This window comes from Thunnus albacares, chromosome 5 (genome assembly GCF_914725855.1).
Source record: "Thunnus albacares chromosome 5, fThuAlb1.1, whole genome shotgun sequence".
NCBI lineage: Eukaryota > Metazoa > Chordata > Actinopteri > Scombriformes > Scombridae > Thunnus > Thunnus albacares.
The window spans coordinates 33,009,277-33,035,815 of record NC_058110.1 but is presented as its reverse complement, the minus strand read 5'-3'; the positions used below and the strand labels follow the sequence as shown (position 1 = coordinate 33,035,815).

At 42.4% G+C, this 26,539-nt stretch overlaps 2 protein-coding genes across 4 annotated transcripts in view; both read right to left on the bottom strand.

Moving 5' to 3' along the window:
• Window positions 1-18,965, bottom strand: part of fgd1 (FYVE, RhoGEF and PH domain containing 1) — a 40,777-nt gene extending 21,812 nt beyond the window's left edge. Inside the window, exon 1 of one of the 2 annotated variants that reach the window (XM_044350436.1) lies at window positions 17,924-18,965. In XM_044350436.1, coding sequence (XP_044206371.1) covers window positions 17,924-18,071 — 148 coding nt within the window. In that variant the 5' untranslated portion in view covers window positions 18,072-18,965. Of the gene's footprint in view, window positions 1-3,124; window positions 3,437-17,923 lie in introns of those variants that run through there. The other variant, XM_044350438.1, reaches the window with a different exon arrangement.
• Window positions 18,966-19,778: 813 nt separating this feature from the next.
• LOC122981763 lies at window positions 19,779-26,108 on the bottom strand. Of its 2 annotated transcripts, none has more exons than XM_044350502.1 (10): window positions 25,762-26,108; window positions 24,601-24,774; window positions 24,120-24,277; window positions 23,841-24,039; window positions 23,657-23,753; window positions 22,947-23,118; window positions 22,377-22,429; window positions 21,879-22,044; window positions 20,920-21,122; window positions 19,779-19,924 (listed from the first exon to the last, which is right to left on the bottom strand). In XM_044350502.1, exons 1-10 carry the CDS (start codon window positions 26,040-26,042, stop codon window positions 19,883-19,885), a joined length of 1,545 nt encoding a protein of 514 aa, XP_044206437.1. In that variant the 5' UTR covers window positions 26,043-26,108; the 3' UTR covers window positions 19,779-19,882. The 2 variants fall into 2 exon arrangements, with proteins under 2 accessions (XP_044206437.1, XP_044206439.1); XM_044350504.1 differs by having other exon boundaries at window positions 19,780-19,924; window positions 24,601-24,769; window positions 25,762-25,849.
• Window positions 26,109-26,539: the final 431 nt, after the last annotated feature.

Genomic DNA, 26,539 nt, shown 5'->3' with positions numbered 1-26,539 from the left:
GATGTATCTCACAATTCAAACAAATGTGACACATGTTTCCTTCATCGAAAGTCTTGCATAAACAGTAACCAACCTGTATTTTATCAAATAAACATAAAAACTGTAACTCCAATCTCCCAAAAACAGTCTGACTGGTTTTATATAAAATAATACACCTGATCTACATGATGTAACTAACGTTAGTCCAGGAAATCTTTAAATATTTACTGCCACTGCTAAAATGCATTTATCCTCAGAGCAGGGGGAGTGCTACGTATACAGCTCATCACATTCTGTGTTGATTTTATTGAAGCATGTATAATTAGAGTCCTAACGCTGCAGCTCCAGCGCTGCTCTCCACTGTCTGACACTCAGCTCCCAGCCTGCGTTAACGGAGCAGCTGCTTCTGTTACTGCAAATGTTGGAAGGTAAACTTGATAAGATTCATTACTGGATTTGAACTCAATAAAATGCTATTGAACAGCATCTTCTGGTCGATCTGCAGGTCAGCAGGCAGTCAGATCAGTTTGTCTTTGTCTCGGTACAGACGACATGCTGATAGTCTCGGGTTCCTGCAGGTTTTTAACCACAGAAACAGAAACAGATTTTGGAGAGAATCCCAGATAATACAAAGATCTACTGTATACTGCCATTATTCAACCTCCAGAGACAACAAATCCTCTAAATTAAACAACCAGATTTGTGGTTTGATCGTGTGACTCCAGAACGGCACATAGCAGCGTTTTCTAATCTGGCGCCTCCATCAGCAGGACGACATCGTCTGTCTGCTTTCTATAAATGTTACACATCACTGTTAAAATCATTTTATAATGTGACGACACTGCGGTTAAGGCCTGGTTAGGTTTAGATAAAGATCATGGTTTGGTTTGTTAAGGTTAGAGACACATGTGGTGGGTTATAAAGTTATATTTCCTTAAAGTTAGGCCATCTTTGTCGTCATGGTTACAATAATAACCAAGGGGGTTAAGGTTAGGGGACGATTATAGTGACGCTTTTTTTAAAAAAAATTGTCCCAACTCGCGGTTGGAAACAGGAAACGGACAGCGGTCTCCTGTGGCAAAGTCCACTGTGGGGTTAAAGCCTCCATCCTCCTCTGAAGGGAAATCTGTCCACATATATACGTCATCTATGGCCGCCAGATGTCATCTGTCACTCAAACATAACTATATGTTGTGTCGTTTCTCTTGGGAGGGCAGTTTCCTCTGAGAAAGGTGGATTTTTTTTTCCTCTTTTGATGTAGCTAGGCTAACAGTTTCACCCTGCTTTAAGTCTTTTTTTTTTTGCTAATAATTGTGTTCAGATATGCTGAACACGTTCCTGAACCATTCGGCTCTGGAGGAGACAGAGAACAGGAGGATTTATCTAAATGTTGGACTGTTCCTTTAACAGACTCAGCCTGCTGCATCACTGTCACCTACACAGCTCTCTCTCTCTCACACACACACACACACACACACACACCTTCCTGCATCACAGACTATAACACACACACACACATACGTATGTTGCAGAAAGGCAACACATCAGAACCATCTGGTGCAGCAGAAAGAGGTTCTACTAGAGCAGAACAGAACAGAACAGAACATAACAGAGGCTTTATGTTGCATTTACAGGATCTCTGCATTACAGGAAAAATGTTCAATATGCAGCAAACCTTCACACACACACACACACACACACACACACACACACACACAGTCAGTCCCTGCATGTCAAAACAACCTCTGCAGAATATAAATGTTCAATCACAACAAAGTCTTCATGCAGACTGAAGGTTCCTCACACAATTATCTCCAGGTGACGTTCTCATGTGGTGGAACAAAACCTCACTGATACACTCTACGTTGGGTTTTGGGTTGGGCGACTGGGGGGGGGGGGGGGTCCTTTAGATGGTAGGAGGTTCTATTTTTGGAGGTTCTAGTGGCCAGGGAGTGGGTTCTAGATGTCCTTAGAGAGGTTGTAGTTGTGTTAAATAGGTTCTACAGGTTCTTTGGGTGGTTCTAATGGTCCTTTAGGAGGCTCTGTTGGCCACTGACGAGGTTCTGGTGGTTCTAGTGTCTGGCTGATTATATTCTGATATCCTGCAAGAACAGGAGAACAGGAGTCTACAGATTACAGATGAGAAAGACGACAGCGTATCTGAACGTAAACAGACATGACAACAGTGAACGAGAAACATTCAGCTGATCGAATGCAGATTTCACCTTCAGTTTAACATGAGATTGAAGGGTTAACATGCAGAGATTCAGCTCACTGTGTGTGTGTGTGTGTGTGTGTGTGTGTGTGTGTGACAGAGATAGAGAGAGAGAGGGGGTGTGTCTGTCTGTCTGCATTTACAAGCCAACGCTGCACACAGAAAACACACATGAATTATCTAATTATGGACACCTCTCCACCCTCTTCATCCCTCCATCCTGCTGCTCATCCCCGTCAGCCTCCAATCAGCTGCCCCGCTCAAAATCAATGGATTAGGAGTCAATCGATAAAATCGCGCGCGCGCGCACACAGAAGCACGCACACACACATACACACACACAGTCTGGGCTCCTCTCTGTACAAAATCTGACTGATGTTTGTGGATTTGGTGTCAGTGATGATGGAGTAAAACAGATGGATATTGATCAGCTGACATCTGTCGGATCATTAATAGTCGCATATAATAAACCAAATGTGCCACGTGTCTGTAGCGTCGTTTATTCCAGTCTGCTGTTTTATTCTAATAGGAATCAGATCCGAACAGCAACAGCAGCAGCAGCAGAAACACATCTGGCAGACGCAGTATCATGCAGCCATACTAGCCTACATTCACTGCGGCGAGATGTCGGTCAGTGTGTGCGCGTGCACGAGAGCCTCGAGAGTGTGAGCGCGCATATGTCATTCCCAACCCCCCCATCATCAGGATTAATATTATCATGATATGATTGTTATTATTTTTCTACATAAAACAAATTTTAAAAAAAAAACCAGAAGCGGCAATGTGATGATGCTGCAGCTGTGCGCGCGTGTGCATGTGTGCTCGTGCTCGTGCAGTGGTTATCAGCAGGTATACAGCCTGTGTGTATATATGTGTGTGTGTGTGTGTGTGTGTGTGCAGGTGCATGTTTCATTAGATAGAGAGGCTCACCTCTGGTCAGGCTGCTTCTGTCCATGTACATCGCGCAGCAAAACACAAATCCGGTCATTAAAGAAAATGTTGGTGCGGGGAGAGAGCGGCTCTCCCGGTCCACAGCACGGAGAAGAAACCGGGTCAGCTCCACACACACGCACGCACGCACACACACACACACTCACACACACACACCGGCCCGGAACGGTTCGGACCCGCAGACGCACGCTGACAGACAGACAGACTGACGGTCCCGACCCGCAGACCGACCGACAGGCTGCTGCTGCTGCTGCTTCAGGAGGAATAAGTAGGTTAGATCCGCTCGGTTTGGTTCAGAGGGCTGCCCGGTGTGTGAGCGGCGGGCGGCGGTATAGAGAGAGAAGAGAGAGAGAGAGAGAGAGAGAGAGAGAGAGAGAGAGGAGAGAGAGAGAGAGAGAGAGAGAGAGAGAGAGAGAGGGAGAGAGAGAGAGAGGTTGGTGTCTCCTCTCTCTCCTCCTCCATTTTGGTTTCCTTGACAACAAATTAAGAAAAAAAAGGAGGCAGACGTGTGTAAATACGATCTGACTGACAAACAGAGAAAATCAATCGATCACATTATCTGACACGGTCACATATGCTGCAGCCTAAATACAGTCCAGACACATGTGTAGTTATAATACATTTACTAAAATTACCAATACAGCGATGTAAAAATACTCCATTACATTATAAGTAAAAGTCCTGCATAAAAAAACCCTCCTACAGTAAAAGTACATAAGTATTATGAGCTTGATGTAGTTAAAGTATTGCAGTAAAAGTACATAAGTATTATGAGCTTGATGTAGTTAAAGTATTGCAGTAAAAGTAGTGGTTTGGTCCCTCTGACTGATATATTATTATATATGACATCATTAGATTATTAATAGTGAAGCATCAGTGTTAGAGCAGCATGTTACTGTTGTAGCTGCTGGAGGTGGAGCTAGTTTACACTACTTTATATACAGTTAGCTAGTTTAGTCCAGTGGTTCCCAACCTAGGGGTCGAGGCCCCTCCAAAGGGTCAGCAGATAAATCTGAGGGGTGGTGAGATGATTAATGGGAGAGGAAAGAAGAAAAAACAAAGTTCTGATACACAAATCTGTTTTCAGTTTTTGGACTTTTTCTCTAATCTTTGATTTTTACTGAAATATTGGATCATCTGAACATTTATTGAAATGAAAGCATGTGAGAAGTTTAGAGGGAAAAATCACTATTTGGTGGAGCTGTTAACAACTCATAGACATGTGAAATGTGACCCCGACTACACACTGCTTTTTAAAAGCTTGTTATATTATCCATTGTGTCAAATCTTCATCTGAAAAGTAACTAAAGCTGTCAAATAAATGTAGTGGAGTGGAAGAATAAAGTAGCATCACATGGAAATACTCAAGTAAAGTACAAGTACCTCAAAGGTGTACTTGAGTAAATGTACTTAGTTACCTTCCCCCACTGTTTACAGTAGCTACCAGGAAACTATAGTAACTGCTGCCTACGACGACGGTTTCTCCTCCAGACATTCATCCTTTTCTGCATCAAACACAAACAAACAAAACATCCGACTTTAACGTGAGATCTCTGTTCACTTCCTGTTTCCTATCGACGGTCAACAACAGTTTCTTTTCACTTTGACCACCATCGACCCCTAACCTCAACCACATGGTTATTATTGTAACCATGACGATGAAGATCCTCTGACCTTAAAGGACGGGTTCACAATTTTTCCAAGTGTGTCTTAAAACAACAGTCAGGAGTCCAAATGAACAGTGAAACATGTTTTTTCTTGCTGTAATCGTTCCTCCTGTTCATACTGACCATTAGAAGATCCCTTCATAATGACCTTACAATGAAGGGGATCTTTTAATAGCCTGTCCTCAACAGTCAAATTATCTTGGTAAAAAAAAAACACCCAACATGTTCTCCTTCATGTAAAAATCCAGAATCTCTGAATATGTAAATAATGTTGATTTCAAGATGTCTCCTACTTTACTGAAAAGTCAGTTCTCAGTGTTTGTGCTCTTAACTGAGAAGTATTTTTAACTTAAACCACAATGTTTCTCTAACCCCAACCAGCCCGAACCACGTCCTGCAGTTTTTTTTTTTTTCCTTATTTGAATCGAGGGTCTAAGGATAGAGGATGTTGAAGGACTGCAAAGCCCTCTGAGGCACATTTACCATAAACTGACTGATAACTTGACAGACAGAAAAACACCTGAAATAAATTCATCCTCTCTGTTTAAAACAACATGATATTTAATCTGTCTCGCCTCTAAATGCAGAGATTTACCTCCAGTTTCCCCTGAGAGCCCCGACCATCTGCTGCAACACACACACACACACACACACACGACATGTGTCGGGACAATAGGGTGTAATGACACCATGCTAAGTGCTGAGCTTTAACACACACGTGACAGGACAATGATACTTAGACACACACACACACACACATTTTCTTCCCACTCTCATATTGTTTTCACTTGTCCTCACGCTCACATCTTCCTGTCTGTGATACTATCATATAAAACTGGATAAATACATCCAGACTGTTGGCATTTTTTAACCTTTATTTCATGTTCACACTCTGACCTGGTGGTCTCTGAGCGAGGGGGGGGGGGGTGTACTTCAGTGGTGGAGCCGTTTCACTTTCAACCCCAGAACATCAAGCCTGCTTAACATTTACACCTGATATCAACATGTGATCTGTGTTTCTGGATGAGGGAGAAACTCGTGTTAAAGCAGCTGCAAATGCATCAGGACACGTTGTGATTCAGAATGTGAGCCAGACCACCTGCAGATGTGGTCTTAACCAATCAGATCACGAGTTTCTCCCTCTGATCCAGATCATGTCTCCATTCTCTCTACTGGAATATCTTTGTATGATTTCCAGTTAAAAACTCCTTATTTATCTTCTACTGGCCTGTTATGCAGCTGCCCTTCAGTTCAGCCTCTGTCTGTAAACAGGCCGTTTTAGCTCCTGTCTCTTTAAGACCCGCCTCCTGATGAGCCCACTCTGTTCTGATTGGTCAGTTTCAGGAAGCAAACTACAGCAGCAGGATTTCACTACTTTTTCTTGCTCTTTACTCAAAATGTCAACTTCTCAAATACATCCGTACATGTTGGAGCCAGAATCTGATCTCAAATATGAAAGCGGACAAACAACACACGGAATAACCATAGCAACAACCTTAGCAACCAAGGCTACGCAACAGACGGCCGTTTATGGGTGTGTAGAACGAGCTGACATCAGCTCGTCAGCGAGGTAGAAAAAACCATCACAAACGAAGCGTTTGTCAAAAGGCAGGTTGAAGCCCTGACTTTTGACTTGCAGGCAGCAGTTTTACATACATTAACCTCAAGTTTTGAAACTTTGACCATGTTTAACATCGGAACAGGATATACGCTACAGAATGTAGAAACAAATAACATGAGTTCATGGAGCAGCTTCTCTTCAGGCCTCATCCAGCTAATTTACATATTAAGATCTGAGCATAAAGCAGGCACAACCGAAATAACGACACATTTTATTATCAGGCGTAAATGCAAAGGCTCAGATCCAGATGCAGATAATGAAACCAAAACACTTCTGCTTTACAAACTGAACTATTAACATATAACAGTCTGAGCCTCAGAGCTCAGAATCAGTTTAAAGCTTTTTGTTGTTGCATTTTTGCCTTTTATTTCATAATTTGAAAGTGTAGGGAGTCAGGAATCAGAGGGGAATGACATGCAAAGGTCTGCACCTAAAATCAAACCACTGACATTGCAGTTACGTCTTAACCAGTCAGCTACCACGAGGCCTTATAGGGTTTTTTCATTAGCCTGCATGGGTCGGTCTACTTTGGTTGCATTGTGTCTCGACGTGCGTTTCCACTACAGCCTCACAGCGGGGGGATAGCTGTGCACAGTCTCTCCGTTCAGATCTCTGAACGTTTGTAGCTTCTACCTGAATTCCTGTGGTTTGGAGTTTAGTTCTGTGTTCCTGTTCATAGATATCAGCCTTATTTTACTGTTTGATCACTTTCAGCTGTATCAGAGCTGAGTCAAGATACTGCTGATAAAAACTCAACTTTTTCTGCTGCTGCTGCTGCTTCACATTAAATATTTTCCACACTGGCAAACAAGCAGGATGCTCAGATAGTGAAGCAGTTAGCACGCCGGTCCGGATTCAGAGAGCACAACAATTTAATCCAGACCGGGACCAAAAATGTATCCACAACATGACCCGGACTGCTTTTGAATGACACGTCACCTCAGCTGTCATCATTCAGCCGCCCATTAATCACCAAAACACACATTTAAAGGACGACTGGAACGAGGGAAGTACGAGACGATTGTGCTCGATTGGCAATGAAACAGCGGCCATGATGAAGAGTGGGAACAAAAAACGTCAGCGACACCAAAACAATCCCAAAAACACGAAGAACCACAAAACTGAACCAGTTAAAGTCGTGATATCAAGACTCCAGCGGAATAATTGTAAAATAAAACATTTTCGATGGTGAATACGGTAAAGAACTCAGTAATGAACACTTACGCCAGTGTCAGTTACATCACATCCTTTTGTGTCCAAGTTTAAGGACTTGGTTACACAACGCAGGTGTCACCTCTCACATTAGTAGAGTGTTGTTCATATCAGTAAGTCTGGAGTTTTTGTACTGAAATATCATCATGTAAAGCAGCCTTACTGGCCCTTTGATGCATAGGAATTTAACGTGTTTGTCAATACGCTGGTGGAGTTTTATTAGCATCACTATACTTCAATAAATAAAACAGGTCTCATCAACCAGATTTTCTGTTTGGTCAGCAGATTAGGGAGGAGCAGTAGAGCAATCAGCTGTTGATGATGAAGATCTGCAGATGACAGACTCTCACTGTGACCCACACGCCTCCAACATGTCGTCCAGGTAAACAGCTTCATCTTGCTGTGGGTGCAGAGGAAAAACACTGGCAGCGTGCCCGCGTCGCTCGACTGCTGGCAGCCGTTCACAGCTCAGTGTGACTAACCCCCCCCACCACCACCACCACCACCACCACCACCACGGAGAAACACTATGAGAGTCTTTGCAAGAGCTGCATGTCATGAAGAGAATCTCTGACAGGCTGCTAAAAGACAAGCAGCGACACAGACAGGACAGACTCCACCTACAGCAGCATCATCTACACCCGCACTGATATAAAGTCTGTGCTTCTACTGTCGACCTCTTCAGCCACGTCAAGACCCACAAACAGGAGAAAGGTCAACCCCAAGTGATCGCTGATAATGACCAGGTGATGCATCTCTCACCCCAGTGCATACTGGGACAGGCTCTGTTCCTCTACAGAGTCCAACTGGAAAACAGGTTCGCTTGTTTTCCAGACCAGGCGGCCCCCTGTTGTATAAATCTCTTCTTCCACACAGATCACAGATGATGTAGCATCACGTTTCACCTGATGAAGGTCATTCACAAATAATAGATAAATGTGACCTTCAGAGCTCTCACACGCTCCTGTGTTTCTACTAATGAGTGAAATGTGTTGATAAGAAGGAGAGGAAATGAACTCAATGTTGCACATTTGCAGAAACAAGCGTCTGATGTGAAAAACAGGAAACCCAAATAGAAACAGAATAAACTCCACTGTCACTTCTTCTGTTTCAATATAAAAAAACACATTCTCTAACTTCTCAGAAGCAAGAAGACGGCAGGAAATAAAACACTGCAGGGTGGGTATGATGGGTGGAGAGAAGCTGCACACAGACAGAAAACAAGCGCTCATCATCCACTGACATCCAACTACATGTAAAATGATCTTTGTCATGGATTTGCTTTGTTTCATATATATATATGTTCTTCCTGCTGTTCTCTGCCATAAAACAAGTGCTCCTGTTCACAGGACAGCAGAGATGCAAAATTTATCTAACTCCACCCCACAGCTGGGTTACTATATGATGAACAAAAACAAACACACCCCTGTTATTGAGTTGTTGATCCTGTGGAGCACATAGACCGACAGACAGACAGACAGACAGACAGACAGACCGAGAGAGCAGCCAGGGTGATAAAAACAAACGCACCCCCCCCCCCCCAGGTCGTCAATATCTAAGCTTGAAGCAAACACACCCACGTAAGTCAGTGTTACATAAAACAAACACCCACCGGTTACTGAGGAGAGTCAAGACTGTTGTTCACCGAATCAAATCGCACCCCCAGGAGCTGAGAAACACTTTAACTCCACCCCTCTCTGAAGGAGAAAACCAGCGCTCCCTCATGAGGCTGAAAAATGAATGCACCCAAACATTTCGACATATCTGAGTGAATGCAAAAACAAACATACCCTTTTATCATCTGGCAGGGGAGAAGATAATACCACAGTCCGACCTTTGACCTGTGACCCCCCCCGCACGCACACATATGCACGCACGCACACATTCACCCCTCCCCCCAGAGCAACAGTGAGCGACCCAGTGACCTAAAGAGAGACAGGCTCGCTCGCTCGTCCGTCCCCCCAGGATATCTATGAGTGAGTGTGTGTGTGTGTGTACAGAGTTCAGCTGTTTGTCTGATTTAAACTGAGACTGAGGATGTTAACAGATTTATGTGGGAGCTGACAGACTCACTTATTTCTATTTTTTGTGGGGAGGGGATTATCGCTTTTATTGGACAGCTGACAGTGTAGAGACAGACAGGATATGAAGAGAGAGAGAGAGAGAGAGAGAGACACGTAACAAACATCCCCAACTGGAATCAAACGACGTCCACATGTAGTCCACACTAATGTGAACAACTCCAGTTTCAAACAGCAGAAAGCGTCTGCTTCCAGTACAAACAACTGAAGAATTAACAGTGGAAACAATAGAAACAAAGGGAGCAGTAGAAATAACAGTAGAGATGGTAGAGAAAATACACAACGGAAGAAACAAGAGAAGAAACTGCTGAAATAACACTACGAGCAAAAGTAGAAATTGTACAAAAATAGACACGACCGTAGAGAAACAAGGAGTAGAAACACTCGCAGCAGCAGCAGCACAAAACAGTAGACATAAGAGAAATACTAGAATAGTAGAGAAAACACCAGAAACAACAGTAGAGATGGTAGGATAAAGACAAAACAGTAGAAACAAGAGTAGAAACGATAGCAACAGCAGTACAAACAGCAGACACAACAATAGAAATGCTAGAAAAGCAGAAATAACACTAGAAACAACAGAAGAAATGGTAGAGAAAAAAAGACAAAACAGTAGAAACAAGAGTAGAAACGATAGCAACAGCAGTACAAACAGCAGACACAACAATAGAAATGCTAGAAAAGCAGAAATAACACTAGAAACAACAGAAGAAATGGTAGAGAAAAAAAGACAAAACAGTAGAAACAAGAGTAGAAACGGTAGCAACTGCAGTACAAACAGTAGACACAACAATAGGAACACCAGAAAAGTAGAAACAATAGTAGAAATAACAGTCGAATCAGTAGGAACAGTAGCAACTACAGTAGAGACACACACACACTCTCAGGTTTATCATTCCTGTTCAGCAACTGAATCTGCCGTCTATTTTTAACCTTCAGCTCTTCATTCATATCACCTCGTATCTACATGTCCTGCTGCACGGCATGCTGGGAGAGGAAGGGAAGGGGGGGGGGGGGGGGGGGGGGGGGGGTTCGGGTGGTCGGGAGGGTTGGGGGGTGTCCGACCGAGATCAGCTGACCTCATATTCTGAATTTACCAGAATGTGTTTTGGAGACGTTCTATATATAAATTCACTTCATAGAGACACACAGGTTTCACTCAACATGTAAGATGTGAGATATTACGTGTAAAAAGTTTCAGTTTCCTGTGTAAAATGTTTTTCCACATACAGCTTTTTGCACATGTGGCTTCGTGTGGTTGATGCGTTTGACCTGACACCTGATCGACACGCTGTTTATTAAAAGCTGCTGTAACCCGACACGGCTGTAACTAATAACATTATCAATGACCGCATTCCACGTTCAGGAGTCTAGAACCAGCTCTTCATAAATCCTTCGACAACGTGTATCCTTCCACCTGACTGTCAACGAGAAATAGTTCCAGTCACTGCTCTGTGTGTCCTTCAACAAGAAATAGTTCCAGTCACCCAGTCACGGCGCCGACATTCAACAAGAAATAGTTCCAGTCACCCAGTCACGGCGCCGACATTCAACAAAAAATAGTTCCAGTTGCTGTGCTGACTGTTCAACAAGAAGTAGTTCAAGTCACTGCACCAACTGTTCAACAAGAAATAGTTCCAGTTGCTGCACCGACTGTTCAACAAGAAATAGTTCCAGTCACTGCACCAACATTCAACAAGAAATAGTTCCAGTCACTTCTCTTTCTGTCCTTCAACAAGAAATAGTTCCAGTTGCTGCACCGATTGTTCAACAAGAAATAGTTCCAGTTGCTGCACCGATTGTTCAACAAGAAATAGTTCCAGTCATTTCTCTGACTGTTCAACAAGAAATAGTTTCAGTCACTTCTCTGTCTGTCCTTCAACAAGAAATAGTTCCAGTCACTGCACCGATTGTTCAACAAGAAATAGTTCCAGTCACTGCTCTGTGTGTCCTTCAACAAGAAATAGTTCCAGTCACCCAGTCACGGCGCCGACATTCAACAAAAAATAGTTCCAGTTGCTGTGCTGACTGTTCAACAAGAAGTAGTTCAAGTCACTTCTCTTTCTGTCCTTCAACAAGAAATAGTTCCAGTCATTTCTCTGACTGTTCAACAAGAAATAGTTCCAGTCATTTCTCTGTCTGTCCTTCAACAAGAAATAGTTCCAGTTGCTGCACCGATTGTTCAACAAGAAATAGTTCCAGTTGCTGCACCAACTGTTCAACAAGAACAATTACTGTTGTTACATTTCTGTTTGTGTAGAGATTGAACAAGTGAGATAAGTGTTCATTATTGAGCTTTAGCTAGCTGAGACGCTAGCGGATGTCGTGCTAGCTGTTTCCCCCTGCTTCCAGTCTTTATGCTAAGCTAGGCTAACCACATCCTGAGTCCGGCTCTGCTCTGAACACACAGACATGAGATCAGTTCTTTTTCCTACTATGACAATAACGATCCATAATGTATTTTGTGTTTCGCTCACAGAGGAAACAACCTATTGGAATCAAAGCCTCCACATTTACTAACCAAGAAAGAAGCTCAGAAAGAATTTGTGGATATAAAGTAAAGTTGACTGTCATCTGTTATTGTGCTTTCACACCAAAAGCACGATGTACAGAGCAGGAACATTACAGTTAACAGACAGAGCAGCTGCTCTTCTTCTCTTCTGTCAGTCCTCCGTTTTCACTCTTTTATAGAAAATCTGTCAGAAAGACAAACTGACCCTCTCTGTCTCTTCTGTGTCCGTCTGCCACGTTGTCTGTGGTTTCCTCTCACGATGGCTAAATATTAAGCTGAACACTCACACACTGACTAATGCAGTACATACACACACACACACTCACACACACACACACACAGGATCAGTCATATGAAGCTTTGTCGTGTGTACAAACACGATATTCCTGTTTTTTAAAACAGATTCCTTTGTTATTTATAGACTGTTTGAGTGAGTCTGATTTATTGGCTTTATAGACAAACAGTTCATCAGTGTTTCTGGTTTTTGTTTTGCCTCCCAGCGGGACCAGATGATGTGATGTCACATCCTGTCACACTGATCCAACCTCACCTGTAGGACTGAGTTTTACCAGCTGATCATAATAACCATCACTCAGTTTGTGTGTCTAGTCTCTTAAGTTCTTAACAAAGTGATTTATTCAACCAGGATGAACCATGAAATCTTACAAAATGTTTAGTAGTAAACATTTAAGTAATCTGTAAACAGGAAGTGACTGTAGTATTACAAGCTGTAATATAAGTTCCTAAAATAACAGTTTTAGGAACCAAAAGGTCAAATAAAGTGAACTGCCAATCCTTTGTGAATAGAGGTGTGACTGTTTTATTTCTATCTGCATACCCGGAAAAATCTGTGTGTTTCAGAATTAGTAGTACGTAACTACGTAACAAGTAATGTGTAAATCTGCACTGAGTAAACACTGATGAAGCCCCAAGTGAGGGACTGGACTGCAACTGGTTACCTGCTCTGTTTTCAGATGATGTCATGATAATACTTATAGTACATAAGTATTATGAGCTTGATGTAGTTAAAGTATTGCAGTAAAAGTACATAAGTATAATGAGCTTGATGTAGTTAAAGTATTGCAGTAAAAGTAGTGGTTTGGTCCCTCTGACTGATATATTATTATATATGACATCATTAGATTATTAATAGTGAAGCATCAGTGTTAGAGCAGCATGTTACTGTTGTAGCTGCTGGAGGTGGAGCTAGTTTACACTACTTTATATACAGTTAGCTAGTTTAGTCCAGTGGTTCCCAACCTAGGGGTCGGGCCCCTCCAAAGGGTCAGCAGATAAATCTGAGGGGTGGTGAGATGATTAATGGGAGAGGAAAGAAGAAAAAACAAAGTTCTGATACACAAATCTGTTTTCAGTTTTTGGACTTTTTCTCTAATCTTTGATTTTTGCTGAAATATTGGATCATTTGAACATTTATTGAAATGAAAGCATGTGAGAAGTTTAGAGGGAAAAATCACTATTTGGTGGAGCTGTTAACAACTCATAGACATGTGAAATGTGACCCCGACTACACACTGCTTTTTAAAAGCTTGTTATATTATCCATTGTGTCAAATCTTCATCTGAAAAGTAACTAAAGCTGTCAGATAAATGTAGTGGAGTAGAAAGTACAATATTTCCCTCTGAAATGTAGAAAGTAGCATCACATGGAAATACTCAAGTAAAGTACAAGAACCTCAAAACAGGACTTAATGATGTCTTTGTTTTTTATTCTAATTGGATCATTAATAAATATTTACTGAGAAACAATTGATTATATAAAACTTGACTCCGTATTTCTGCCTGTTTATGTGACTGACTGCTGCAACAGGAAGCTCTATGACTAACAACACATTTTATTTACAGAAGCAGCGTGGGGGGAAACACACACACACACACACACACACACACACACACACACACTGACTCAGACTGTCAAATCTGTTTCAGTATCAACATTCACGGCATTAAAGTTTCCTCACATCGGCCTCTTCCTGAATTTATTGTTCACTTCAATGAAAATAAACATGAGACGGAGCGATTATTCACAGGAAGGAATGTAGTTTGAGAAAGAGGAAAGAAAGAAGAAGAAAAATAGGCAGAAGTCAGAATGAACTTTATTTCTACAGCGCCGTTCAAAACAGGAGTTACAAGGTGATTCACAAGCGTTGGTTGTAGAGCTGCAATTAATTATTTTCATTATCAAATAATCTGTCAATTATTTTCTCGATTAATCGATCAGTTGTTTGGTCCATAAAATATCGGAAAACTTTCCCAAAGTCCAAGATGACGTCTCCAAATGTACTAAAGACTAAAGAAACCAGAAAATATTCACATTTAAGATATTTTCTAACACAGTTGTTCATCTTTTGTTCTGCTAATTCAACCAGGAGAGTTTCATGTCTAGTCAATCAATCAATTAGTTGCCGACTATTGAATTAATCGCCAACTTGTTTTGATAAATCAATTAATTGTTCTGAGTCATTTTTTAAGAAAAACTGTCCAAATTCTCTGATTCCAGCTTCTTAAATGTGAATGTTTTCTGGTTTCTTTGGTCCTGTATGACAGTAAACTGAATATCTTTTGGGTTGTGGACAAAACAAGACATCTGAGGACGTCATCTTGGGGTTTGGGAAACTAATTAATCAATAGAAAATAATCGACAGATTAATCGATAATGATAATAATCATTAGTTGCAGCCCATTCATGTCCATCAGAAACCGTAAGAATCATAAAGAGACATCATCTCACCTCACAACACAACTGTCTGACGTCTTCGTTACATCATCTGAACTTTTCACTAAACATCTGAACTGACGGCATCACACACACACACACACACACACACACACACACACACACACACACACACACACATGTTCATGTTATTGGATTATTCTGAAAACAGCATCACATGTTCTTCTCACTCATTGATGCTGAACATCATGTGACCTGTCGAACAGCGGGCAGCGGATGGAAGCAAACATTCACAACATTTTCTTTTAAAGTATTTTCTAGAAATTCGGTTTAACATTTGGATGAAACTTTGGGAGACAAAGAGCTGCTGCAGATGTAATTAGATTCAGTTTAATGTAATGAACCGTCTCTGACTTTCAGCCACCTTGAAAACACACACACACACACACACACACACACACACACATTGAATAACAGCAGCTTCTTTTCAGATCTGAACTCAGACTGTCGATCAAATCAGATCAAACTAAACAGCATCACTGTTTTCTCTCCACTTTTGGTTGAAATACTTGAGTTTTGATGTTGAAGTTCAGTAAATTAAAGGACGAGTTCACAGAGTTTCATGTGTGTCTTAAAACAGCAGTCAGGAGCCCAAATGAACAGTGAAACATGTTTTTCTTACTGTAATCGTTCCTCCTGTTCATACTGACCATTAGAAGATCCCTTCATAATGACCTTACAATGGAAGTGATGGAGGACAAAATCCACAGTCCTCCTTCTGTGCAAAAAACATATTTAAAAGTTTATCTGAAGCTAATATGAAGCTTCAGCGTCCAAATGAGTCAAATCAAGTAGATATCTTTCAACATTACAGTCTTTTTAGTGCCAAAGTCCCTCTTTTTGTTACTATACTTCCACCTGCAGCTCAACAGGGAAACACTGTCCGAGGAAACACAAAGAGGGAATTTGATGCTAAAAAGACTGTAAATGTGTCAGATATCCACTTGATATGACTAACTCAGACTGATGAAGCTGAATAGAAGCTTCACACAGACTTTTAAATGACTGTGTGGACACACTGTGGATTTTGGCCTCCATCACTTACATTGAAAACACATTTTATTTTCTATCTGACTGTTGTTTTAAGAAACACTTTCAAAATTTGCGAACCCGTCCTTTAAAGCAGCCAACGAGACGTCAAGACTGGTATTCGGACTCATTTTAGAGCAAACAAAGTCAAGAAAAAGACCCGAGAGGAAGAAAACAAGACACAGATTTGCTTTTGTGTGGCTCAAATTGAAACAAAGACTTGTTTGAGTGAACTGAAAATGTTTCGGTTTGAGCATTTAATTCTGTTTATCCCAAAAAGTTTGACTTCATGACTGTACAGAGGAGACGAGGAAACAGGAGAGAAACTTCTGAGTTCTGCAACTTTATCAACAGACAAAAATAATTCCGCAAAACCCTAATTTGTAAAAAGATTTCTTTCATTCTTCAATAACTACAAATATTAACTAAAATACAGTGAAGGTTAGACGACAAAAACAATCATGATTACAGTAAAAATGAATATTAACTGCAGATCTTTGTAAGGAAACAAACTTGTTTGTCTTTAGCAAAATAAAACTTTGTGTCTGCAGAACATTAAAGATGAACTTCAGTAATTTTCCAACTCAGCATGTGGTGATTAAAGCCTTTTGTGCCTCCAGACAGAGTCAGCGTCAGTTGGGACTGAAGACCACAAGTTTGAAAAGTTAAAAAACCTGGGAGGGTGTGGAGTAGACCTCCGTAGCTCCTCGTCTCTGCTGGAGGCTAGCAGCTCCAGGCTACGTTAGCCGCTACTAGCATAGCACACACCAACCTCTCACCCAGCTGTCAGAGGTCCAGCTGTGTTCCACTAAATTCATTTTAGAAGTTAAAGATCCCCTCCAGACATGAGTTAAGACGTGTAAAAATACTCTTCTTGGAACAATTATGTGTGCCTGATATGGTTTTTCCACAAGAAAAAAGTATAATTATGACATTAAAATCCTTAAAATAGCGTCTCCTCCTCCTCCCTTATTAAAAATTACAGAATCTTTGAATACGTAAATATGTTTCATTTCAGACGTTTAACTGCTGAACCAAGATGTCTCCTTCACAATAAAGTTCATTCTCAGTGTTTGTGCACCGGAAGCTTCAAGTTTTCTCATCACACTTGTGTAAGTTGAATACTGGACCACGATTGGCTCCAAACTAGTTGTGATGTCACACATCCTGCTCACAGACCCGCCCCCCGCGCCCCCCCCCCCCAAAAAAAAAAAAAATCAAGATTATCAATGAGCTCAGAGAAACTTTCCACTTTCAGCAGATGAACGTGAAAAAAACAAAAAACAAACTCAAACATTCAACTGCAGGAACAAAAAGAAAAACACATTTTTTTTTAGTGGAGGGAGACTTTAATAACCTTCGTCTTGGATCTGCACACAAACCATCTTTAATCTGGTTTTTAATTTGGGTTAATTCAACCATGTTAAAATTTGTTTTTTTATATCATTTTTCCTCTTGTATCACTTTTAACCATTATAATAATTTCATTATTATCTCATGTTGTCAGGTTTTGGGCTGCGACTGTGCACGAGAGGTGATTTATAGTTATTATTAGTATTGTTATCATCATCATCATCATCATCATCATCATCGTAGGTGCAGAATGTGGAATAAAAAAAAAGAAAAGATGATATCTCTGCATCGATTTTCATCCTTTTTTCAAAAAACTGTCCATCATGAGTCTGATGATGTTACAGGAGTGACTTAAATTTTATCATCTGTCTGTGAACGTCAGTGTGTGTGTGTGTGTGTGTGTGTGTGTGTGTGTGTGTGTGTGTGTGTGTGTGTGTGTGTGAAAAACAGCTGATGCATAAACAGAAGAGTATCCTCTGTGGAGTATCTGCAATGAACTGAATCCCTTTAAACAAACACACACACACCGACTCTACGCAGTTTACTCACCTGTCCTGCAGGCGGCGCTGCTGCTCAGGTGATAGGAGAACCTCATGGTGCCGAACTGACTGGAGAAGGAGGGAGGAGGAAGAGGAGGCGGAGGAGGAGGAGGGAGGCTGAACCCCAGCAGGGCGCTACGAGGCCGGTTCAGCTGCATGCCGACGACCCCGAGAAGAGAGGGACACCTAGGGGACAGGTAGGACAGTCCTCAACCTGCGCGGAGGTCAGAGGTGAGTCCGGAGCAGCTGATGAAGAGCTTCAGCTTGTTTCCTTTTTCTGTGTTTCAGTTCATATTTATGTTCGTCTGACAGTCTGAAAAAGAGAAAGTTGATTTCCGCTTGAAATAAAACGTGGATTTCGTCTGAACGGTCAGTTTGTGTCTCATAAACAACAAGTGTTTATTTCCAGCGGATAGATTCAGAAATCTGAAACGTTTCACACATCAAAGTTAAACTGCAGCTTTTGTCTCTTTTTAAAACAGCCATGTGGAGCTCAGAGTCTCCTCCTTCATCCTCCCTCTCTCTCTCTCCCATCTTTTCTTTCCTTTCTGTCACTCTTTTTTTAAGAAAACTTGAAAAACGCTCTCCTCTCCATCTCCGTCCTCGTGTCTGTCGTCTCCGACTTCAGAGGATCCGCACATACATTCGGTCCATCGGCGGAGGATTCAGCTGCTGCGATTCAAGAAGAAAAAAAAAAAAACATCCTCAGTCCTCTTCTTCTTCTTCTTCTTCTTCTCTTCTTCTTCTGCTGCTGCTGCTGCTGCTCAGCTGTTTCCAGTTTCCTGTCGGTCAAACTGTTCAGAGATCAGATCAGACGCAGCGTGGACGGAAAGAAAAGTGACAAAGAACTTTTCACAGACTGATCAACACGTTTCCTCCTGAATGTGCAGAGTCAGCGCTCCCTCCGGATCACTCTTCTCCTCACTTCTCCTCCGTCGGCTTCGCTCTGAACGCTTTTCATTCTTTCATTCCAGAGTCAGTTTGTCCACAGAGACACACAGAGAGAGAGAGACAGACAGACAGACAGACAGGCTCGGCTTCAGGCTTTTGTGTGAAAATCTGATCTGAGCTGCAGACCAAGACCACAACTCCTCCTCCTCCGTCCAGACATCTGATCCCAGACCAGCCCTCCCCCCCACCTCTCCTCTCCTCTCTCTCCTCTCTCTCTCTCTCTCTCTCTCTCTGTGGTCTGTTTCTCATTTTCTCTCCTTTTCTTTTTTTGTTTTTTGAGGCTGAAATTTGAAGCAAAAGGAAAACTGTGGAGAAACATTCCAGCAGGGTTTTTTATTTTTCCTCTTTTGCAGACACAGTCAGTCTGAGCTCCACTGATTCTCCTCCTCAGGACATTTTAAGATTTTCTGAGTCAGTTTAAAGCAACAGATTAAATGAAAGTTCTGGACGATTGAAGCAGCGTGATTCTCCGCCAGCAGAGGGCTCCAACTCTGAGCTGAATAACTCTGCTTTCTCAAAATTACTCATTTTCTCTGTTTTACACATTAAATTAGATTTCGTTCATCCTCAGACGGGAAACTTTTGATTATTTCTACATATTGATAGCTGACTTCCTCATATTTGACAGTTGAGGTGCTGCGTGTCATGAGTAGTTGCCTCCTCAAAATGACGCTGGAGTAAGCAAGGACGTCAACGCATCCTCGCCGGAAGGAGCTAAGACGCGACAAAGAGACGCAAGCGAGGGAGCGAGGAGCCACGTTAGCCGAATGGAAAGCAGCCGTTGTGTCGGTGGATAAATGAAGATCTGCTACTACAACTACAGCTCCCATCAGGCTTTGTGTCACTGTGATTCTCCTGATGTCCTACAGGGGGCAGTAGTGATGTATGTGTGAACACCAGGTTAAACATGTCAGAGACGCATTTCTCTCTTTAAAACCCAAAACTCAGTTTTATTGATTCATATTGATAGAAAATATTCTGATTAAAAGTTTTACAGCAGAACAAAGTTTTACTTTCCTCAGTGAGTCTCTGATCTTCTGCTGCGCAGGCTGTAACGAGCCTGATGAAGAGGATGACATACAGGAGGAAAGAGGAAAGGTCAGAGGTCATGCAGAGGTCTTTGTTTTTCTCTGTTTTACACAGTTTTGTTTCAAATCATGTGTGTTTTTAAAAGGACCAGTGTGCAGGATTTAGTGGCATCTAGTGGTCATTCTAAATGAACACACCCACCCCCCACCCCCCCTCACCCTCCTCTTCCAAGGATGTAGGAGAATCAGGTGGGACGCTCCGGGTCTGAAAAGTGAAGCCAAAGAGGAAGTGACTTAAACCTGCATTCTCTCTAATGGCCAGCAGGGGGCGACTCCATTGGCTCCAAAAAGAAGCCTGTTTGTATGGAAGTCTATGGCAAAATGACCCTCACTTGATTTACTACCTCAGTAAACACTTTCCAGATGAGTTTATGGTCTCAATTGCTAATTTCAAGTCTTCTTCAATACAGCATGATGTTCATTTTGTAAATTATGGCCCCATATTTAAAGTAAAATAGACGATAAAGCAGGCTATGCTGTAGTTGGACCATGGGGAGCTCCTCCATAGCTCCAGGCCCTCGTCCAAATGTGGTCACTTCTCATCACTTCTGGCTCCGGAAAAACCAAGATGGCGACGGTCAAAATGCCAAACTGGAGGCTTCAAAACAGGAGTCCACCAACCAGCGGGTGACGTCACGGTGGCTACATCCAATACAGTCTATGATGAGAACCTACGGTGGCAACGAAACTTGCTAAAAACATGAAAGGCCCCCTCTAGAGCCAGTGTTTGGTTTGTCTGTTCTGGGCTACTGTAGAAACATTGCGGGCTCCGTGGAAGAGGACCCGCTCCCTCTGTAGATATAAAGGCTCATTCTAAGGTAACAAAAACACGACTCTAATTTTCAGGTGATTATACACTAAAACACACTCATGAATATTATATTCCGTTCCTGCCAAGTCCGTTTAGATGCCACTAAATTCTTCACACTGCACCTTTAATAAACTTATTACAGACAGGTAGATCTACCTGTCTGTCCTCCACCAGGATGCTGTAGACCAGCGGGGACGAAGAGGAGGAGCGGCGAGGACGTCTGCCTGGACTCACTGAGGCACTGTGGGTAGCGGTCCTCCGCACTGAGGCATTGTGGGTAGTAGTAGTGTATGTCTGCAGCGTGGTGTCAGCTGCTGAGGTGATGACTGTACTGCTGAGAATACTGTCGGTACTCCAACCTGCAGAACACACAGGTATCATGTAGTACTGTCCAAAAGTATGTGGACAGCAGCTGGTTCAACATCTCTGAGCTGTTTCTGATTCATCACATTTATTAGGGACCGAGCCCAAAAGGCAGAGGACTACTGTAAAACAGTAAAACAGTAGTCCTCGTCTATCGGCGAGGACCCTATTGTTTTTCGTGTGTTTGTTTGTTTCTTTCTTTCTTTATTATTACGTCACTTAAACCCTTAATTTGACCCCATAAACATGTTCAAAAACTCATCAAATTTGGCACGCACATCAGGTCTGGTAAAAAATTTGATAAAATGTAAAAATTAACACCCAAAGTGCCAAAATGTGCTCTCTAGCGCCACCTATGTAACTAAAATGGCTGCCACGACCCGCAGGAATGTCGTAGAGAGATCAAACCGAAGCTCAATTATTCGTCTCATCAAGACCTACAAATCATACACTAACACCCCTGACCTAAATACAACAGGAAGTCCGCAATTAGCCTTTCAATATAAGACTTTGCCCCGATTTTGGCCCCCAAGCAATAGCTATCTCCTCCGAGGGCGTTAATGGTATCAGCTTCAAACTTTAATAGATGACTTATGACACTATACTGAAAAAAAGCCACATCACCCTTATAATGTAAAACAATGGGGAGGCATGAACTTTATATGTATGCATGTATGTAAACTATAAGTCTAAAACAGTCAAACTCCAAATAACTACTAATACAGCTGCTGAGAGGTGAGACAGGTACTGACTCGTGTGTGAGAGGTGAGACAGGTCTGAACTGTCTGTGATTGGAGACACCAGCGTGCTGCATTCCTCCTCCTCCTCCTCCTCCTCCTCCTCCTCCTCCTCTTCTCTTCTTATCTCCTCTTTTGTCCTCCTCGGTGTCGCCTCTCTTCTTCTTCTTCTCTCTGTTCTCTGGAACACAGTTGGTAGTTTGAATCCCATCAGTCAAACATTCAGACAGACGTGTATTAAAATGCGTTTCCTGTTTTGATGATTACAGCCTACAGAATTATTATCAGACATTGAAAAGCAGCAACATTTAATTCATTCAGCCAAGAACTTCCTGTTAGTGCAACAGCTTTTCATTTATTTTAATTTGTCTCATGCATGTTCCTGATTTTGATGCAGTCTGTCTTTGATCTCACAGTCGGACCCCCAACCAGAGATTTCACAACGTTACAGGAATTACACTGAAGGATTGTATATTATAATATTAGGGTGATATTTATATTTTAGGCTCTCACCTTCACATGCTGCTGAATCTCTTCAGTCTTCTCCTGCCGCTGCCCTAAAACCTCTGCAGACACACACAGTTTATTTTACAACCATCAGATGTCCCATTAAATATCTTTAAAAAACAAAAATGTCTGTTGATGTTATTCATGTCTGATATGTTGTTAACAGATTATTAAAAACGCAACTATCAAGATCGACCTCGAAAATGTGTTTCCGCCCTTTTGTCCACCTTCATTTACCTTCGTTAGAGAGGAGAATTATATCTGACTGGTTTATATTCAATCTGTCAGTTTGATTCTTTAACACAGGCCTGTATAAGAGGACATGCAGTTTAGTTTTGTGGGCAGCAGAGGGCAGCACAGCCACATCTGATGATTAATGCTCCTGCTGATCTCTCAGTCTCCAGCTGGACAGAACAAGCTGCAGCTCACCTGAGTCTACAGGTATCTGTCAGGCTCTAGTTTGAACCAATCAGCAGCCTCAGAGCTGATGCGTGCGCGCGTGCAGCTGCAGTTCCTCTACTGTCCACCGGAGGCCGCTGTGATCGAACGCTCTGCTGTCGTTCTTCGCGAACTTACCTGCGTGCTGCAGCGCCTCCTGCAGGCTGCGCTGCGTCTCCCTGAGCTGCTGCAGCACCTGCAGACTCTGCTGCACCGGGTCTCTGTACCGAACACACACACACAGCAGAACGCACACTCCGACACACACCATCAACCGCCGCAACATGCTCACATACAGGGTGATCAGCTCCTGCACACACAGAGAAAATACAAGTTCAACTGCGACGTACAGCTGTAAAAAAAAAAAAGAAAAACAAATGAAATACCATCAGTTAGGTGTTTCGTTAACATGTCGTCAGGCATTATGTCAACGTGCCATCTGGCTTTACGACATCATGTCAGTGTGTGTGTCAGATTTTACGATATTACAGTGGTGTGTCGGGTTTTATGACGTGTGAGTGTGTCATTGGATGTTAGATCAGTGTGTCATCAGGCTTTACGACGGTGTGTTTTCAGGTGTTACGTGGGTGTATCGTACATTACGTTGGCGTGTTGTCAGGCTTAACGATGATGGTGTGTCGTCGGGCGTTACGTCTGTGTATTATTGGGCGATAACATCGGTGTGGCGTTGAGTGTTATGTTTGTTTGTCATGGGCTTTACGACGGTGTGCCACTGGGCGTTATATCTACATGCCGTTGAGCATGACGTCAATGTGTCATCAGGTGATACATCAAGGTATCATTGGACGTTCAGGTGCTCAAAGTTTTACTTAAGTGAACATACTGACCATGTGTTTGTGTTCAGGATGGTCTGAGCTCATCACAAACTGGCAGATCTTCCTCTCCAGGTAGAAATTCAAACACACCTGACCCAACAGCACTAACCTGCGCACACACACACAATTTATTCATTAACTATGAAACTGAATTATGAGGACACCTGGACAGGTGAGGAGGGGGAGGAGGAGTTACCTGGCTCTGGAGGAGCGCTGGGTGGAGGTGAGGAGGAAGGAGGCGCAGAGAGCAGCAGCGTTGTAGAAGCAGGAGCTCAGACTGTGAGCCTCCGTCAGCAGGAAACTCTGCAGGAAGGAAACTCTGTTGAAGAGTTCGGACAGCGCCACCTGCTGCTCCCTGGAGGCACTGCTGAGCTCCAAGAACACCGACTTCAGACCTGAGACAGGTGGAGAAGAGACATCACAAGCGTTTCTTTACCCTGAATACAGTCTCCAAGAGTAAAAACATATATTTTACCCTGAGTAGAGTCTTTCAGGGTGACTCTCAGCTCCTCTCCATTGTTCAGGATCTCCTGTTGCGCCTGTAAGGCAGCACTCTGGGCCTCAATAAGGTCTTCAGCCATCTGCCTGGTGGACTGAAGCTGCTCGGCTACACCTGCTGAACTCTCTGTGAGTCTGACACACACACACACACACACACACACACACACACACACACACACACACACACACACACACACACACACACACACACACACACACACCCTGTCAGTCAAACTGCTGGGTTTGAAGAAACCCAAGAAGGTCTGTAAGTGAAGGTTAAAGGTTTACACACTTACTGCCGTCTTCCCTCCACTCTTCCTCCCTTCTTTCCATCAGCTCAGTCTCACCTCCTCTTATTCTCTCACACTCTCACTAGCTGCACATTAACTGTGTGTTTCTATGTGTGTGTGTGTGTGTGTGTGTGTGTGTGTGTTTCACCTGTCCAGGTGTGTTACCTGTGCATGGTGTTCTCAGCTCGGCTCTGCCAGGCTTCAGACTGCAGGAAGTGACAGATGGAGTGAGCGTGGGTGAAGAACTCCGTGTAGGTGTTAAAGGCCACAGCGTCCATCCCGGCTGTACACCTGCTGACCTCTGACCCCTCAGGGCATGATGGGAAATCCCTGCCTGAGCTGACAGATGTTACAGATTTAACAAAACATATTTCTGACTCTATGTTTCATTTATTCACTTACATACAAGGAAAGTATTGACTAGTATTTTATTACTTCTTTTCTAACTCAAGAATTTCGTTATTTCTCGTGATTTATTTTCTGTCTTTTTGTCCTGAGTATCTCATAATTCATACAGTAATTAGATACAGGCGGTAAACAGACTGTGATTACAGTTTAATGGCTCCATCTGAGACAAATATGAAAAGCTCAGCGTTTAGTCTCAACAGAAACTAAAGTCAGGAGGAACAAATAAAACACTGAGTGACCAAAATATTGTGATTTAAGTTGAAATTTGTCTAAATATTAGAAAGATATAGAAGACTGTAAAACTCAGTATCTACTGTTCAACATCAACATCTGAGATTATGACACATAATGTGTGTTTTTAGGGCTGATTCTGACATTTTTAAACAACATCTGTTTTTAAGCAGAAAAGTACGTAAATAAAAAGGATTTAGAAAGATCTACAACCAGAAACAATGTAGTCAGATTACATTTTAATGAAGGAATTCCAAGTTTATTTTTATTTATAAAACATTTAAGTCAAGTCAGTTTTATTTATATTGCACAATATCACAATTCACACACAATTTAAACTCTGTACAACATATAAAATCCTCTATCATTGGACCCTCACATCGGATAAAGGAAAAACTCCCCATAACAAGAAAAACTTTACAATAAAATATACAACAATAAATGTGGACAACAGCTCTGCAGTTCTCTTATAGATACAGTAATTACTTATATTGTATCTATATTGTATTTTGTTGTACACAATATGTGTTTCCTGCAGTCAACATATTGTATTTTACAGTATATTTAAATGGTTGTGGTTAGTTTTACAGGAGCTTTACTGACTCACAGTCACTGCTGTCAGTAAATGTAACACTGACGATAAACGTTTAAAGCTTATTGATACAGACTGAGAGCAGCTCGTGTTACCTGCTCAGGTGACAGTGGGTGAATCTCAGCGCTATCCGGCTCTGGCTCTCTGACGTCATGTCCCTGCAGAGTGAGTCCAGGTGCTCCAGAGCGCGCGCCCAACACTCTCCGTACCTGGGCTGAGCCGCGAGGCTCCACACGCGCCGCAGCTCCATCCTACCCCGCTCAGAGTCCGGACCGGAGTCGGCGGAGGGTCCGGGACCGGCGCACAGTCCGGGTCTCACCGAGCCGCTCAGCAGCAGCAGCAGCAGCAGCAGCACCGCAACCAGCCGAGAGACCATGTTCACCTGTCTGCAGGTCAGTCTGGCAGCCAATCACAGAGACAGATTTTCACCTGGTCAGAGGTCATCCAGAGGTCATGAGGGGTCGCGCCTCTTTATCTGTTTTTTTTATTATTATTTTAAAAATAATTTGAATAAGTCAGGTCAGTCTGCATGTCTGAAACAGGTTTTATGCATTAAAAGTAGTTTGATGTTTGTAAAATTGATTAATGATCTGATTTTGTTTCAGAGGAAAAACGTGGGTTTGAATATTTAAAGGACAGGTTCTCAATTTTTTTTAAGAGTGTCTATAAACAACAGTCAGGTGTCCATAGTAACAGTGAAAGAGGTTTTCCTCGCTGTAATCATTCCTCCTGTTCATACTGGATATTAAAAGATCCTTCAAATGTGCTTTCAATGGAAGTTATGGAGGCCAAAATCCACAGTGTGTCCACACAGTCATTTAGTGCAAAAATGCACTAAATAAATAAAGCTTATTATTATCTTCTGTATTCTAT